The sequence below is a fragment of the Peromyscus maniculatus genome, chromosome 23 (genome assembly GCF_049852395.1).
Source record: "Peromyscus maniculatus bairdii isolate BWxNUB_F1_BW_parent chromosome 23, HU_Pman_BW_mat_3.1, whole genome shotgun sequence".
Taxonomy (NCBI): Eukaryota; Metazoa; Chordata; class Mammalia; order Rodentia; family Cricetidae; genus Peromyscus; species Peromyscus maniculatus.
The window spans coordinates 30,204,364-30,217,618 of record NC_134874.1 but is presented as its reverse complement, the minus strand read 5'-3'; the positions used below and the strand labels follow the sequence as shown (position 1 = coordinate 30,217,618).

The following is a 13,255-nucleotide window of genomic DNA, read 5'->3' as shown; positions in this document are numbered from 1 at the left end:
TAAGAAATTTTCAGAAACAAAGACTTGGGGAGGGAGGGCATCTCCAAATGGCAAGCTCAGCATAACCAAATTCGAAATTACTGGCTTTCTTTGGAGGGGAGGGGGGATGCCAAGATAGTTTATTATCAGGTTTTTTTTTTAAATCTTGCCAAAAAAAAAAAAAAAAAAAAACCCACAACAAGCCAGTCAGGTGGAAGCATTTCTCTCACTCCTATCCCATCTCCTACCATTTTCTTCTCTCTACATCCCTTTTGTGGTGGTGGTGGTGTTTGAGAGAGGGCATTTGCTGTGCATACATTTTTCACAGGCTGGCCTAATGGCCTCAACTCACTCCGTAGCCAAGGCTCTGGCTTTGGCCTGTCTCACAATGCTGGGATTGCAGACATGCTCTCCCATCACAACCATAAAAATCTACTAAAGAGACTTTTAGAGTCCAGGACTGAAAGGCTGAATGAAGGCAAGGCACATTCGATGGTTCAATTAGTGTTCCATTCTAGGGTACCAAGTGGGAGATACCAAATGTCCAAAAGCTAAAAGAAAAATGTCTTTTTGTTTTCATCACCTTTTTTGGTTGAATTTTCCTGTCAGTTTCTTTTCAGTGATATGTATTTTCTCCGACTAAGTAACTGCAAGCATGTATTCTGCTGAGATCGGTGACACCACTTTAATCCCAGAGCTCAGAAGGAGAGGCAGGCCAATCGGTTATGAATTCCAGGTCAGCCAAGGCTATGCATCGAGACCCAGTCTCGAAAATAACAACAACAACAACAACAACAACACACATTCGTTTTTGTCTTTCTACCCATTATTCTGTTAAAATCTAACAGCAAGGCCACAAAAGATGGGCCAGCCAGTAAAGGTGCTTGTCCCCAAGCCTGATGGCCTGAGTTTGGTCCCTGGAACCTACATGATGGAAGAAGAGAAGTGAGTCTTGCAAGTTAGCTCTAACCTCTTAAAAAAACCTCTAGCCGGGCGGTGGTGGCGCACGCCTTTAATCCCAGCACTCGGGAGGCAGAGCCAGGCGGATCTCTGTGAGTTCGAGGCCAGCCTGGGCTACCAACTGAGTTCCAGGAAAAGCGCAAAGCTACACAGAGAAACCCTGTCTCGAAAAACCAAAAAAAAAAAAAAAAACCTCTATACATACTGTGGCATGCATACACCTCACTCTGACACACAAAATTGATCAATTAAAAAGGGGAAGGGCGCCCTGTGATAGTGGCGCACGCCTTTAATCCCAGCACTCAGGAGGCAGAGGCAGGCGGGTCTCTGAGTTTGAGGCCAGCCTGGTCTGCAGAGCAAGTCCTAGAACAGGCTCCAAAGCTACACAGAAACCCTGTCTCAAAAAACAAAACAAACAAACAAACAAACAAAAAAAGGGCAATGGTGACTGGGGAAATGATTCAGTGGTTAAGAATATGTACTGCTTGATGGGCAGTGGTTGCGCACGCCTTTAATCCCAGCACTCAGGAGGCAGAGCCAGGCGGATCTCTGTGAGTATGAGGCCAGCCTGGGCTACAGAGTGAGTTCCAGGACAGGCTCCAAAACTACACAGAGAAACCCTGTCTAGAAAGAGAAAAAAAAAAAAAAGAATATGTACTGCTCTTGGCAGAAGACCCTAATTTGTTTCCCAGCAGTCTTGTTAGGCAGTTCACAAAATGTCTGTAGCTCCAGGGGTTCCCACTACTGCCCTCCACAGGTACCTGCCCTCATGTGCACATGGGAATGTAAACACAATGACACACGGTTTTAAAATTAAAATTTTTCTTAACGCTAAAGACACTTAAATAAAAACTTGAATATGGGACTTGGGAAGAGGCTTAGTTAGTAAAATGCTTTCTGTGCAAGCATGAGGACCTGAGCACAGGTAAAATCCCAGATTTGTCTGCTTGTGCCTGAAATCTCAGTACTGGAAGGGCGAGACTGGCAGATCCCTGGGTTCCCTGGCCAGCCAGCAAGCCTTGCTGGCCATGAGCTCAAGGTTCAGTGAGAGACCCTGTCTCAAAACAAACAATAAATAAGGTGAACAGTGACAGGAGAAGATGTCTGACATTGACCTCTGATCTATGCACAGGAAAGTTCATCTGTACACTTGTCTATACACGTACACACACACCCCAAAAGAAAAACAATTGAATATGTTCTCCTTAAAAAGTCAGATAAGCCGGGCAGTGGTGGCGCACGCCTTTCGTCCCAGCACTCGGGAGGCAGAGGCAGGCAGATCTCTGAGTTTGAGGCCAGCCTGGTCTACAGAGTGAGTTCCAGGACAGGCTCCAAAGCTACACAGAGAAACTCTGTCTCGAAAAACAAAACAAAAGTCAGATAAATTCAGATTGTATCCTAATTAGACTTGGATTACTTCTGTTTTAAAGTTTTTATTCATTTATTTATTTGGTGCTAGGAGTAGACCCCAAAGCTTTGTATCCACCAGACAGACACTCTTCTCCTGAGCTGTCTTCCTAGCCCCTATATGCCATTATTTTTTTAACAAGCTAGTTAATTCCAGCCTGGGACATACATGCTCATGCTGACAAACACAATCATTTGACTAGTCTACTTTTCTGTGTTCAGACAGTATTAGTTTGCTGAAACCATAGAAACTAAGGTACCTATAGTTACAAGATTGTGAAACAGTTTTTGGAGCAAAGATCTATTTTTAAATTATGCCACTCTGGACTTTGGGGGAAAATGGACACAACTCACATCAGGTGACTTAGCTGACTCCAGAACGATTTTGAACAATATGTATTTTTCTAATTTGTATGTACTAATGGTACAAAGTAACAGGCTTCATTGTGATATTTCCATGCACACATTCTTAGTCACTGTTCCGTTGATGTGAAGAGACATTATGACCAAACCAACTCTTATAAGAGAAAGTGTTTAATTGGGGGCTTGTTTACAGTTTCAGAGGTCAAGTACATTATCATCGTGGCAGGAAGCATGGCCACATGCAGGCAGGCACTGGCCCAGTAACTAAGAGCTGTATCCTGATCTGTAGGCAGAGGGAGCAACACTGGGCCTATTGTGGGCTTTTTTTTTTTTTAAAGATTTATTTATTATGTATACAGTGTTCTATTTGCATGTATCCCTGCAGGCCAGAAGAGGGCACCAGATCTCATTACAGATGGTTGTGAGCCACCATACGGGTACTGGGAATTGAACTCAGGACCTCTGGAAGAACAACCAGTGTTCTTAACCTCTGAGCCATCTCTCCAGCCCCTATTGTGGGCTTTTGAAACCTCAAAGCCCACCCCCAATGACACACTTCCTCCAACAAGGCCACACCTAATCCTTCTAATCCTTTCAAGTAGTACAGTCCCTGGTGACTAAGCTTTCAAATATATGAACCTATAGGGGCCGTTCTTAGGCAAACAACCATAGCACATATAATTACTTTAATCATACTTAGTCCTTAGTTCCCCTTTCTTGTACCCCTCACACCCCTCTATCCCTTCCACATCCCTTTTACTTTCATGTCTGCTCCCACCCTTCAAATTCTGCATAGGAAAGAATACGTGCTCAGCTTATTTTGGTGAGTCTGGCTTCTCTTGCTGAACATGATAATTTCCCCTTCCATCCATTTTCCTGCAAACATCATTTCTGAACAGTGCTTTTTTTGTATATATACAGTGTGTGTTTGTGTGTGTGTGTGTGCATGTATGTATGTGTGTACGCGCGAGCACACACGCATGACGTACACATGCGGTCAGAGAACAACTTGAAGAAGTTGGTTCTCTTCTACCACCATGTGGATCACAAAGGGTGGTCAGGCCCAGCAGCACTTTGATCCACTGAGCCATCCCACCAGCTCTGAACAATACTTTTTATATGGTAGTTGTCTGGTGGCAACTACCTGTGATGAAGATCAGAAAAACTTTTTTGATAATTTTATGGCAACTGTGTTTTTGTAGGTTTGAAGTGTGGCCCTTAAGAAACAGAAACCCAGAGGTACCAGGTCTGCTCCCCAGATCCTGCTCTTTCTGGAATCTGTGTGATGACCAAGGTGGTGGGCATGGCCACAGTTCTGGGCCCCAGGCCACCTCAGGAGCCAATGGGGCCTTCGACTCTTAAAGCTGAAGAGGATGAAGAGAAGGATAAGTGCCGCCCTAACCTAGAGATATCCCGTCAGCGCTTCAGGCAGTTTGGGTACCATGACACTCCTGGGCCCCGGGAGGCACTGAGCCAGCTTCGGGTGCTCTGCTGTGAGTGGCTGCAGCCCGAGATCCACACCAAGGAGCAGATTCTAGAGCTGCTGGTGCTGGAGCAGTTCCTGACCATCCTGCCTCGAGAGCTCCAGGCCTGGGTGCAGCAGCACTGCCCTGAGAGTGCAGAGGAGGCCGTCACTCTCCTGGAAGACCTGGAGCAAGAACTGGATGAGCCAGGACTGCAGGTGGGCGGGAGGCCATCAGATGCTAGGAGACATAACATCCTTGGCAGCAGTCAGGGCTTGTCCATCTGTTGTGTGCAACTTTTCCCGGGGAGACACAACACACGTCTACTCACCCCAGATAGGGAACCCATAACAGACCAAACTACAGACACCACCAAAGTCCAGCTTGGTGAACTGATAAGTTTTATTGGGGTTGCTTATTAAAGTTTGGGTGAGGGGTTACTTACAGGAGCAGAAGTGACTCAAGACAGCTGCATCACCAGAGCCCAGCATACGTGACAGCTCACAAAGCTGGGAACCTGGAGCACACTGCACAGCCTGCAGGCAGCTTAGCAGGTTGGAGAATGTTTTGTCCAGGCAGCTCAGCTGGTCTGAGACTCTTGTTTGCAGCTTGGCTTTGCTTGGTCTCCTGTACAGCTCTGTTCCACTAGTCTCAGAGGGACTCCCAGCTTTTATTCCTTACTCAGACAGGGAGGGGCCTAATGAATCTGGTCAGTTTCAGGGACTTCCTGAGGCTAGTTTATGTTGTTTACCTTCCTGTAGGATGGAAGGCAGAAACTGTTACACAACAGCATCCAGTAAGATTATTAACCAGCTAGAAGTTTCTGGGGAGCTAGATCATGTTTCCTCCTGTTGTCTGCTCTTATCCTGAAGTAACTGTGGGAACCAAGTGGGATGGATATTTTTCCCCTCCTTCCCTAGAATTCTGCTTAGCTTGCTTGAGATTCTTCTCATCTTGAGTCAGCTATGCATACGTCATTTCTTACTGTCTCTAGGTCTCATCTCCTCCAAATGAACAGAAGCAGGCTTGGGAGAAGATGTCAACTTCAGGAACTGCAATGGAGTCCTTAAGCAGTACTACCCAAGCTCAGCCTGTGGATGCCAGCCCCAAGTATGAGTATTGGGGGCCCCTGTACATCCAAGAGACTGGTGAGGAGGAGGTTTTCACTCAGGATCCAAGAAAGCGGCAAGGTAAGGACCCATCTTGGTGTCCAGAGAGCTCTGTAACTCTAGATTGACCTGACTGGTTGAGCAGCCTAGGCAGAAGTCATGCACTTTCCTCCCAAACCCGACTGCCTCGGACAGGTTCCCAGCACTAGGACGGGCAGCATGCTTGCAGAGGGTTGAGTGGAGTGAGCTGTTTTAAAAAGGAGTGGCACTGATTGGGAGACATGGACAGGCTGAATGAGCCAGGATAGTGCCGAACTAGACAACAGTGAAGAGGTATTGCTGCCTGTGAGCCCCAAGGGCCAAGAAAGAAGACCTGGTATTACAGAACCAGACAAGAGCCGAGCCTTGGTAGGGAAGGAGGAAGTCACGTGCTAGGAGCCATGGCCCTAGGTCCTACCATTGTGTAAAGAGGGGAAAATGGGATAAATACCTCATTTTCACACTGTTCCTGTCACACATTTTCTGGTGTACCAGTTAGCAGACTCAACTGCAGCCGATGGTGTGAAAAGTCTTTAGGCCTAAGGGTCAGTTTCCTGGGATACGTAGCAGGACAGACTGGGTCTGGAAAAGGCCAAGGAGCCTCCGTTCTGAATCTCTGCAGATGTCACAGGTCAGAAATAAATTAGGGGTTGGAAATATAGCTCAGTTTATAGAGTGCTTACCTAGCATGCAGGAGGCCCTGGGTTCCATCCCCAGCACTCAGATTCAAGGTCATCCTTGGCTACATGGTGAGTTCAAGACTAGTCTAGGTTTTATGAGACCTTGTCTTAAAAAAAAGTATATTAGGGTAACTAACTTCCCCTACCTCAGATCTCCACAAATCATGGTTTACATATCAGCCTTATTTTTCTACAGGTTGTTTCTGCTCTTATATACTTTCATTTACCTGGTATAATAAAGTTTTCAAAGATTAATTAGATTTACATGTTGATGAAAATATATCACATTGTTCCAAATCTTGTATTTATCATTTTTCATGGATATGGTATGTTCATGAGCAGAGCCGTGGCCCTTAGAAAATGCCTGAATTACTTACCATGTCCTAGACACTTGAAACCCCCTCTTGGAAACAAAATTTTGAGTCCTGTTGAAAACTATATTCTGTACCAGGCATAGTGGAGCACACCTTTAGTTCCAGTACTTGGGAGGCAGAAGCAGGTGAGATTTCTGTGAGTTCAAGGCCAGCCTGCTCTACATAATGAGCCAGTGCTTTGTAGAGAGATCCTGTCCAAAAAACCCCAAACAAACAAAAAACTGTATTGGGGCTGGAGAGACGGCTCAGCAGTAAAGAGCAGTGGCTGCTCTTACAGAGGACCCAGTTCATTTCCTAGCACCCATATGGAGTGCCTTACAATGGTCTATAACTCTAGTTACTAAGGTCTGCTCTCCAAGGGCATCTTGTCAGGGTGCACCGAGTAGTGTACAGGTCGGTTTAAGAAAGAAGGCACTCCCAAGATGAAATTTTAAGGCCTGTCGGGCAGCAGGAAGGTCCAGCATCTTCTGATGGACTGAACCCCCGAAAAGTTGTACAAAGATGTATTTATTAAAAATTACATAAAGTATTTCCTCATACCAAGGTCCCTAATCTAATTTACATGTCTTCCTGAAGGAGAGCATCACATGCCATTACTCTAGTCCTTTATTATGTATCCTTTGCAGTACACAATAAGACAAGAGCCTCCGGTAGGTCTGAGGTGTTTTGTGCCCAAAATCCTGGGATGCTACAGTACCACCTTAGCGAAACAATCACTGTTTTCCACGAGGATTCTCCAAGGTCAAAGTACTTCTGAAAAAACAACTGTTTGTTTTAATATCTGCCCCATACAGTGATTCTGCTAAATTCCTACAACAGTACCTGCACATTTGTGGTACACATACAGATAAGCAGGCACATAAATAAAAATAATTGTTTGAAAATGTACATCATAGGGACAGACAAGATGGCTCAGCAGTTAAAGTGCTTGCTCTGAAAGCCCAGTGACCTGAGTTCCATCCCTGAAACCTACATCATAGAAGGAGAGAACTAAGTTCTGGAGTTGTCCTCTGACCTTCACACAGGCAGTTACAGAAATGCCTGCGCACACTCAGTAATTCCTATTTATTAATGAGACAGGGTCCCAGTGTGCAGTCTTGGCTGGCCTAGAACTCAGAGCTGCTTGCCTGTCCCTTCTGAGTGCTGGACTGAAAGTGTGCACCATCACTCCTGGCCTAAGTCTGTTGAAAGCTACATTCTAGGGGGCTGGAGAGAGGTGGCAGTTAAGAGTGCTTGTTATTCTTGCAGAGGACTTGAGTTCAGCTCCCAGCACCCACGTGGTAGCTCCTCAGCATCTGGAACTCTCCAGTTCCTCGTTCTGACTCTTCAGGCACCAAACACACATATGGTGCACATACATACATATAGACAAAACATGCATGTACATAAAGTAAGTCTAAAAAATGAGCAACAAAATTCCCACATTCTCCAGCCAGATATGGTGTCACACGCCCTGTAATCCCGGCACTCACAAAGGCTGAGGTAGAAGAGTTCAAGGCCAGGCTGGGCTATATATTGACACTCTGACTCAAGAAACAACAAAATCATATTCTCTGGGAAAAGTGAAAATTAAACTGTTAATTTAAGTTTTTCACTGTTTAGAGTTGTTAATAATCTTCCACTTACCTGGGGGCTTCCCTGGACTGCCAGAGTAATTAATTATACATGAAGAAAACCAAGAATATAACTTTGCACAACACTTGAAAATCTGAAGCAGGAGGATTGCCATGAGTTTGAGGCCAGCCTAGATATACCTGTTGTGAGGTGTCTACTAGAGAAGACCGCTCAGACATGGTTCAAGCCAAGAGAAGGTCTTCATTATCTGGCAGCAGCTTACACTGGGTGTAGCTGGAATTGTCTTTGTGCTGCCAACCAGATCCCAAAATAAAGACACGGAGACCTATGAAGGCTCAGCCTTAGCTTCAGCTTATCCGCTAGCTCTTTTTTAATTTATTTAACTTTTATGTGCATTGGCATCAGATCCCATGGAATTAGAGTTACAGACAGCCGTGAGCCGTCATGTGGATGCTGGGAATTGAATCCAGGTCCTCTGAAAGAGCAGTCAGTGCTCTTAACCACTGGGCCATCTCTCCAGCCCCTCCAGCTCTTATAACTTAATTTAACCTGTTTTTATTCATCTAGGTTTTGCCTTGGGGCTTTTTACCTTTCTTTCATTCTCTATGTCCTACTTTCCTGCTTCCTCCATGTCTAGCTGGCTGGCCCCTGGCGTCTCCCTGGTGTCTCTTTTCTTTCTTCCTTTGAGTCTAAAATCCTCCTCCTACTTGTTCTCCCTGCCCAGAAGTCCCACCTATACTTTGTTCAGCTTTTTATTATACCAGTCAGAGGCAGGCAAGGTAAAACAGCGACACATCGTTACACAGTTAAACAAATACTCCACAACAACTGGGTATTCAGGGCCAGAGTGCAGTCCCTAGCCTTTCTCTGGATGTGCTTTTAAGCATAAAAACCACATCCTGGGTTGACACACTTCAGTTAGCAAGAATGTTAGCCAGAAGCCAAAAAGCAAGGTTAGTACATTTAGGAACTTCCTCAGAACTGTGGACTTTGATGGGCTGCGTCCTCGTTCTTGTTTCAGCAGGTGGTGGTGCTGTGTGCTGGGTTCCAAGGCCTGAATGGCACTTCCATCATGGTGTCGGTTGTGCTAGGACCTGGGGGCCTGTTGCAAACCTAGTATGTTACAGAAGAGTCTACAGAGTGAGACCCTGTCCCCAAAAGAAGGAAGACCCTCCCTCTAGCAGATTAAAGTGTTCCCCCACAATCCCCACTTTTAGAATACCATCCTACCTCAGTCTGCTCTCTTCCTTCCCTTTCTGTTCTGTGCCACGCACTCCTTCTGTCCCCTCCCCCTTGCTTTGGATTCTGAGACTCTGACCCTTTGAAACTTGATTCCGCCTGGGATAGCCAACCTCCTGCTCTTGAGGGCACCACACAAATGAGTGCAGAATACAGACAGTTGATAGGCATGCGCTCCTGACTGACCGCCCTGGCACCGCTGTCAGTAGACTGTGTACCCAGTGTACCTTTTCAGTTGTAAATAGAAATTAGGGGCTGGAGAGATGGCTCAGTAGATAAGAGCACTTTCTGCTGTTGCAGAGGACAGAGGCTTGAGCCCGGCACCCACAGGAGGCTGCTCACAACTGCTTGTGTGTTAACTCCCACTTCAAGAGACCTCCTGGCCTCTTCTGGCCTCTGTGGACACCTGTGTACATGTAGCAGACACACAGTTACACACATGCATAAAAATAAATCTTAAATATAAAAATAAATCTGGGATAATTGGGACTGGAGAGATGGCTAGACAGGTAAGAGCACTTGGTGCTTTTGCAGAGGATCCATTTTCAGTTCCCAGCACCCACGTGGCAGCTTGAAACAATCCAGAACTGCAGTTTTGGGGATCTGGCACCCTTTTCTGGACTCCATGAGAACCAGGCATGCACACAGTACACTTTAATATGTGCAAGGAAAATTCCCATATGAACACAATTTTTTTATTTATTTGTTTGTTTTATTTATTTATTTATTTATGGTTAAAAAAGGACACTGGCTGGTGGTGGTAGCTCACACCTTTGATCCTCACACCTTTGATACCAGCACTCAGGAGGCAGAGGCAAGAGGATCTCTTGAGTTCAAAGCCAGCCTGGTCTACAGAGTGAGTTCTAGGACACCCAAGGCCACACAAAGAAACCCTGTCTGGGGGAGTGAGGATGGGGGGGATACTGGCTTCAGAAGTGTTATGTAAAGGAGGGTGACCTTGAACTCCTGGTCCTGCTTCTACTTCTGGTGCTGGGATTTGAGATGTGTACCACCATACCCAGCTTCATATCTAGAGGGTTCTAAGTCAGCATATCACAGAGACTGGGCTAATTTTACTATAGCTCTGTTCATAATACCCAAAATGTGGAACCAGCCTGGGTATCAGTGGATAAAGAAAATGTACATATATACACAATGGAATTATAGTCAACTGTAAAAACTTAAGAGAAAAATTATGACAGTTGGAGGAAAAATTACAATAGGATAGATTGAATCCTGTTGTATACACTTCCCTTTGCATATTCACATATCATTTCTACACAGAGTGGAAGACCAGGAGGAAGTGTTACCAGAGCTGGAAATGAGCTGGGTTTTTTTGTTTTTGTGGATTTTTTTTTCTGTTCGGTTGGTGGACTGGTTGGTTGGTTCTGACTTGATTGTAATTTTGTTTATTTTTCTTGTCTTTTGTTTTGGTCTCTCTATGTAACCTTATCTGGCCCAGAACTCACCATGTAGACTAGGCTGCCACAAAAGACAGAGATCCACCTGCCTCTTGCTCCCAAGTGCTAGGATTAAAGATGTGCGCCACTATACCTGGCCCAGGCTCAGGTTTTAATGCCCATTTGGGGAAAGGGCTTTTAAGTGCTCTTAAGGGAGGGGAGTTGGCACTGTTCTTAAAGAAGCTTATGTACCCCTGAGAAGGTGTGCTGTACTGGAAGACTGAGCCGGTAGCACAGGACATGGGGGAGTTGACCAGTTTGAGCGTGAGTGGAACTCAACCTCACCCACAGCACTGAAACCTGATGTTTACCCTGGTAGAAACTTGAGCTCCTTTCTTTTACCTGCATGGCCCAGAAACCTTCCAAGGCAGAAATCCTTCACAAACATTGGCTCTGAGTATCTTGTAGAAGCAAATGTGAAGTCACAGACAGAATATTCCAGTGTATTCTAGACTGCTTCAGAGCATACGGGGGTGGGAGTGGGGAGGGAACACACTCTTTCTAGATAGTGAGAACTGTAAAATAATCATGTAATAGGTACTAGGGGCAGGGGCCCTCTGAACGCACAGTACCATAAACTAGATGTGACAGTAACTTCATTTGTATTGCTGTTAGAGCTGTTTCACACATCATCATCCTTTCAAATCCATCTACCTCCCTTGGTGATCCTGCTTCCCCTGTACCAGCTGCATTCTCAGAACAGGAACAACTGATGCATCCTTAACCCACCTGCTTTCAGGTTTGAAATCGAATCCTCAGAAGGAGGACTCAGCAGATGAGCAGAGAAGTTCTGAAGAGGAGTCTCATGCAGACGGACTCAAAAGGGACATCATCCCCATGATTGCTGCCAATAAGTACAGGTCAAGGTCAGAAAGGCAGTGGGCCAACAGTCTGGGAAGGGAGAGGGGAGCAAGAGCTTCTCTGCAGGACGCAGGTTCCAGGAGAGGGGCAGAATCCATGTCTGCTAAGCCTGCCCCGGGAGAGAAACGTTACATATGTGCAGAGTGTGGGAAGGCCTTTAGCAATAGCTCAAACCTCACTAAACACCGGAGAACACACACTGGGGAGAAGCCTTATGTGTGCACAAAGTGTGGGAAGGCTTTTAGCCACAGCTCCAACCTGACCCTTCATTACAGAACACACTTGGTGGACCGGCCCTATGACTGTAAGTGTGGGAAAGCCTTTGGGCAGAGCGCAGAGCTCCTTAAACATCAAAGGATGCACACAGAAGAGGCGCCCTATCAGTGTAAAGACTGCGGGAAAGCCTTCAGTGGGAAGGGCAGCCTCATTCGACACTATCGCATCCACACGGGGGAGAAGCCCTACCAGTGTAACGAGTGTGGAAAGAGTTTTAGTCAGCACGCAGGTCTCAGTTCCCATCAACGCCTGCACACAGGGGAGAAGCCCTATAAGTGTAAGGAGTGTGGCAAGGCCTTCAACCATAGTTCAAACTTTAATAAGCATCACAGAATCCATACTGGCGAGAAGCCCTATTGGTGTAACCACTGTGGGAAAACCTTCTGTAGCAAGTCCAACCTTTCCAAACATCAGAGAGTCCACACTGGAGAGGGAGAAGTACTGTAACTGCCCATCCTCCTCTGTTGTTGTTCTTGTTGTTGTAAACATTAGAATGTGAATGCTAGAGAGCAGCTCTGTAATACAATGATGTTTGGTGGTAGATTTTGCTCTAGTCATCAAGGGATGCCATGGAGGGAGGACTCCACAGTGACAGGGCAGGCGGAGGTCTATGGAGCAGCTGTGAGCCCCACAGTGGTCACCTCGGCCAGCAGGGTCCCTCTTCACACTCCAGGCCCTAGTGAACTATGCTGACATTGCCTTCCGCATAGTTAAACTGATGTGTGTCCAGTGTAGTTAAGGAGGAAACATTAAAATTGTTTAACTGTTTTAACATATATTCCACAGTTGTAGTTTGTAAAGAACTGAGCCACCTTGAACAGTATGTTTCAGAATAAACGTATAGCATCATGTAATGTCTCAGGACTATTATTGTGATAAATGAAGATGTTAAAAAAACACTTGGTTTTTTTTTTTGTTTTTTTTTTTTTTCAGTTTTTGGGTGGGTGGGTGGGTGGGTGGGTGGGTGGATGGGTATGTGAGTGTGTGCATGCCCTAGCACATATGTGGAAGCCAGAGGACAACTTGAATGAATTATTCTCTCCTTCCATCCAGCATATGGGTCCCAGGAATCAAACTCAGGTTGTAAGACCTGGTGGCAAGCTCCTCACCCACTGAGCCTATCAGTAGCCATGTTACTGAACACTCTTGGTTAAAATATTGGCCAGGCATGGGGGTATACTCTCATAAAGAGAGGATCATGAGTTCCAGACTGGCTAGACCATGTCAAAGAAAGGGGAGGAGGATAGAGGAAGGAAGGAAAGAGCGACTGCCTCCAGTCTGGAGCTTGTGAATGTGTGATGAAATCATAGGCGAGTATGGATGGGTATAGCTGCCTGATGGTCTGCACTGTTGTAGTGTGCTGTCCTGACAGTGAGCACACACTCTTCTTGAGATAAGCTTTCTATGTGTGGCCATGGTTTTTTGAGACAGAATTTCTCTATCTAACCCAGGCTGTCCTGGAACTTGCTC

General features: G+C 45.8%; 1 protein-coding gene across 1 annotated transcript in view; it reads left to right on the top strand.

Annotated features, from left to right (window-relative positions):
* Positions 1–12,684, top strand: part of LOC102917190 (uncharacterized) — a 41,730-nt gene extending 29,046 nt beyond the window's left edge. Inside the window, exons 8-10 of the mRNA XM_042268104.2 lie at positions 3,931–4,390; positions 5,167–5,362; positions 11,388–12,684. Coding sequence (XP_042124038.2) covers positions 3,931–4,390; positions 5,167–5,362; positions 11,388–12,232 — 1,501 coding nt within the window. The 3' untranslated portion in view covers positions 12,233–12,684. The remainder of the gene's footprint in view (positions 1–3,930; positions 4,391–5,166; positions 5,363–11,387) is intronic.
* The last annotated feature ends 571 nt before the right edge of the window (positions 12,685–13,255 follow it).